The 4,769-nt window shown below is 47.3% G+C and overlaps 1 protein-coding gene across 1 annotated transcript; it reads right to left on the bottom strand.

Moving 5' to 3' along the window:
- Positions 1–694: 694 nt before the first annotated feature.
- GARIN3 (golgi associated RAB2 interactor family member 3) lies at positions 695–3,476 on the bottom strand. Its single transcript, XM_008514898.2, has 2 exons — positions 2,760–3,476; positions 695–1,957 (listed from the first exon to the last, which is right to left on the bottom strand). The coding sequence occupies exons 1-2, from the start codon at positions 3,378–3,380 to the stop codon at positions 803–805; spliced, it is 1,776 nt and encodes a 591-aa protein (XP_008513120.2). The 5' UTR covers positions 3,381–3,476; the 3' UTR covers positions 695–802.
- Positions 3,477–4,769: the final 1,293 nt, after the last annotated feature.

The following is a 4,769-nucleotide window of genomic DNA, read 5'->3' as shown; positions in this document are numbered from 1 at the left end:
CAAGCACATGTGAGAGTTTCTCCAGAGTATATACCCAGGGGGAAGGAGAATTGTTAAGATTAGATCCAGGGTGGGCAAACCTTTTCTGTGAAGTGCCAGATAATAAATATTTTAGACTTTTCAGACCGTATAATTTCTGTTGCAACTACTCAAATCTGTCTTTTTAATGTGAAAGTAGCCATAGATGATATGTAAATGAATGGCTCTTGTCTATGTTCCAATAAAACTTTATTTACAAAACCAGGCAGTTGGCAAGATTTGGCCCTCAGACTCCAATTCCTGATCTAGAACCTTCACTATTCTGGTTGCATACAAATGCTATTGCACCCCGCCTTTCCTCCCCTGATTATTTCCTGAGGAGACATGAGTTCTGTCTTCCCTGTGTAAAGATTGGACTGAATGTCGATATTCAGGGACCTGCAGGGTGGAGAGGAAGAAGGGCATGGGGACATGGTAGTGGTGATGCTTGCCAGCTCATAGTCTGTGACTTGCAGCCATAGTCTTGGGGAAACCAAAGGCAGCAAGGGGTTGAGGCAAGGTAGTGCGCTCATTGGCTCTGCAGGGCATGGATGCGAGGTGGGGTTCTGCTTGATGGGAGGCTGGGGTCTCAGGCTGCAGCACAGTTCACATCACAGAAGCCACTGTGAGGTCACTACCAGACTAGGGGGCATAGAAATTCAAACAGAAGATAGCATTTCTTTTAGAGTTGTACGATTTCCTTTATTAAAGAAAGCTGGAATTGACTCTCTAGGGATATTCCCTGAGGCCGCTCTCCATTGCAGCTTCCTGCCCTGACTCCTATTTAAACGGATTTGGCTTCAATGATTATTGTCTCCATCGTCTCAGATGTCATGGTACCGCAGATCTCCACATCCTTGCCATCCGGGGTTTTCTCCAATTTGGCCTCTATGTTGCACTTCTCTACTGTCTTAGCCACAATGTCTACCTCTGTATCGCGTTTTGTGACCACTGCTTTTGAACCAGGAATGACTCTGAAGCTCCTGAAGAAAGAGCCAATCCTACTGGATTGCTTACTTACAGTTCCTGAACTGGTTGCAGATCTGCTCTTCCCCAATTTGTGAGCTCTCCTTGACTCCTTTGCAGTGGAGCCGTGACTGGCACTCTTGTGAGAGCTGCGTCCTCTGCCCCTTTTGTTGCTCTGTCCTCTTTCTTTTTTGTCATCTCTTGCTTTTCCATGGCTAGATAAGGAACGGTGGGAGGATGATTTCTTGGTCGACTTGTCCCCTCCTGTCCTGTGGTGACTTTCACCTGTCCTGTGGTGACGGGAAGTTTTCCTAGTGGTAGTTCTGTCCTTCTTTTCTCTTCTCTCCCTTCTTTCCTTCCGGACTTCAGTGTTGGGCTGGGAGACCTTCTGGCTTCCATCCCGTTCACTCATATAGCCTTCACTCTGCAAGGTTGACACGAGGGGTGCTATTGCGGGGCCTTCAGCTCTTTCTGCAGCAGGCTTGTTGGTCATCAGCGCACCTGCAAACACTATACTTGTGCTGCTCTCTGGGGAGACACTGGCAGCCCCCGTCGTTCCAGTGGAAGTACCTAGCGAAGATGTACTTGCAGCACCCACCAAGACCACATTCGTACTCTCTGAAGATATGTTGGCAGCACCTGCAATGGCCTTGCTAGATCCACTTTCTCCTGGACCCTTGGTGGCGGCTCCTGCCAGGGCCGTGTTTACCTGGCCTGTACCTCCACTCTTGGTTGCTGCTAGGCTCACAGCGCCTGCTGCAGGGCTTGTTGCTGTCCCTGCTATTGCCACGCTTGTGGCTGCCCCTTTGGCCGTCCCTGGAGTTTTCATGTCTATAGGTGACCTGGTCATTCTTTGAGGGGCATGAGGGATTCCCTCTCCTCCAACATAAGCAGAAGAGCTGGCTCCAGACACGTCACGAAGCTTGTGAAGTCTAAACTCATCCTGGTCTCCTTCTCCGTGGTGCTCTGTGGTCTGTGCCAAGGGGAGGAGAGGCAGGTAAAATAGAGATGACAGAAAGTGAGACCAGAACTGTCTGCTCCTCTCTCATCCTGATGCTGGGCAAATCAAGGGCTTATAATTAGAAGAGCCTTTGAAATCAAGTCTAATCTCCCATTGGATGCAAGATCCTATCTAGAGCACCCTGTCAAAGGGTCACTCAGTTTTGCTTGAACAATCCCAGTGCTAGGAAAAGTGCTGATGCAATTCCCTATCCTCATACACCTTTATTTTACACATTTGTGCTTATCTGTCTGCAGGACAGATTCCTAGAAGTGGGATTGCTAGGTCACAGGATCTACACATTTCACATTTTGGTGGCTGCTAAAACAAATTGTGCATGTGCAGACACACATGCAGGTTGTATCAATTTTAATCAGCACATGGTAGTCACAGGGAGACAGAATGAAAGAAGGAATTCTTAATTGTTAATGATGTTTCACAACTGAGGAGACTACCCAGGTTGGGGCAAGTGTTTAAGAAGAGACTGGGCAATCAGGATGCTGTAGAAGGGATTACAACCCTGGGTATGAGACCAGAGCAGCTGATACCTAAGGTCTCTGAAGTTTGGCCTTGTGGGGCAATTTAGAGAAGCACTAGGAACCTCCCCAGAGTGGTGAGTCCTGTAGTGGTGGCTCATTTGGCCCTGAGCTTTTTAGAAAATGGAGTACATTTCCCAGGTGAGCCTCAGAGAGCACCAAAGGCTTTGTGGGACCAGCTTAGAGCTGCCCTCCCAAAGCACCCTGCCTCATTTTCTTGAGTCTCTGTAGATGCTTACCACTAGGCATTTGTCATCATCTGTGGTCACTGCATCTGTAGTTTGGAGTGTCGGCGTACTGCTGAAACTCTCCACTGGTGGTCTCAGGAGGTAGACAAGTTTTTCCCAATAGCAGAAGAGGTCTTCTCGTGCATCTGAAGAGGGACACAGCTGCAGATAAAAAGTACGGCCAGTGGCAAGCTTTAGGCGCAGCTGCTGTTTCTCACGATCATGGATGGAGATCTTGACAAACTTCAAGGGAAGCAGCCTGGTGAGCTCTAGGGTCTTTGTGGCCTTGTGACCTCTCCTCCTGGTGGGCCGGGCGGGTCTGGCATGCTCCTCACAGACTTTAGTTGGTCGGGCCAGCAGCATGACGTCAGGTAATGGAAGGACGGGGCTGGTGGATGCAATGCCCACAGTCACCATTCGGACACGGTTGTGTACATCAATCACCTCTCCTTTTTTGCTGATCTGGATAAAATCACTCTCAAACATTGGTGCGTACTTGAAAATATCATACTCTCCTCCCTTGTTCAGTTGTCGCTGCAGATCTCCCATGGAGGTGTTGAACACGCCCATTGAACGGTAACTTTGGGCTGTGTAATAAGGTAACAAACATTCACTGCTCATAGTTCTCTTCATTTCAGACAGCTCCGCCAGGCGCAAATTAAGTCCCTGAGAGAGAGCTGGAGTGAAGGCAACTGCCCATCTCCCTGCAGGGCTCTGCTTACATCTCCTCAGACCACCACATTTATCCTCCGCTGTCCTTTGTGACCTGTCACCATCACACATCCCTTTGTCCCTCTAAGCAGCCACCCCCTGGGGCAGGGTCACCAGCCTCCCTTCAAACAAACCACCAGCTCCACAGGGGACAGGCTGACCCTGCCAGGGTGTAGGCGTGGGTAGACTGGATATTCTTTCTAATCACAATGTTGGGATGCAAAATATATGAAAACGTTCCACTTTTGTAAATATCAGGATTGTTTCCAGTTTCCTTGTTGTTGGTATCCCTGCAATGATCATCTTCCTGCAAACATGCTTCTGCATCAGTTGAATTATTTCCTAGGGATAAAATCCTGGAAGTGGATTGTGTGCTTGATAAGGGGAAGGATCCTCTCGGGGTTGCTGTTGTCCATGTTCACAGTGCATAGCCTGGTGCTGGCCAGAACTCAGAAAAAGTTGTTGAATGAATGGTCCAAAGGGGCTTCTGCTACCTATAAGAAACAGAGTCCCATTTGCACAGTGATTTCCAGGGTGTGGACGATTTTCTCACCCATTTTATCATTTGATGGAAGCTAATGTTTAAAACTGTAATTTTATGGCAAGGAATTGAGGCTCAGGATGATCTTGCTCGGGGTCCGAATGCACAGCTGAATTCAATTCCAGGTCTCGTGACTCAGGTAAGGGCTTTTTCTCTGTCTCAAGCTGCATGGCTCACCATTTCGCTCTCATTCTGCACCAAATATGGAATCATTTGCAGTTAGCAGTACGCGTGGGGACTTACTGGGAACCACAGGAATTCGTAGAGGTCTTGAATCACCATAGGATTTCCCACACTGGTATGCCTGCTGCTTTGCTCTTGATGTCTACCTGAGAAACCATTGATGTTTCGTTTCTTTGAAAAGCTCTTCAGAGAGATATGGCAAAGACCTCTTTCTGGAGTTTTCTTTCTTTGTTACAAGGTGATGAATCCAAATTCCCCCTCCCCCAGTTAGAAAACAACTTCTGAAATAAAAATATATCCCCCAAACTCAACGATTACTATGTGAAGGTCTTGAAATTAACTTCAACCCCCATAATGTTCTTTTTTCTATCCCCAGTGCCTACTGCAGTACCTGCACATGGCAGCTTTTCAATTAATATGAACTTGCTTGTACCCACTGAAATCCATTCTTCTATTCATTTAGTCAACAAAATTTAATGAGCAAGTACTATTTTGGGGACCAGCTATAAAATGGAAGTGTGAAGATAAAGTTCTCTAGCTCTGAAGAGCTAAAATGTTTTTCTAGAGATGTAAAATGATTTCTCCAA

This window comes from Equus przewalskii, chromosome 13, assembly GCF_037783145.1.
Source record: "Equus przewalskii isolate Varuska chromosome 13, EquPr2, whole genome shotgun sequence".
NCBI classification, from domain to species: domain Eukaryota; kingdom Metazoa; phylum Chordata; class Mammalia; order Perissodactyla; family Equidae; genus Equus; species Equus przewalskii.
This window is presented reverse-complemented; position numbering and strand designations above follow the sequence as displayed.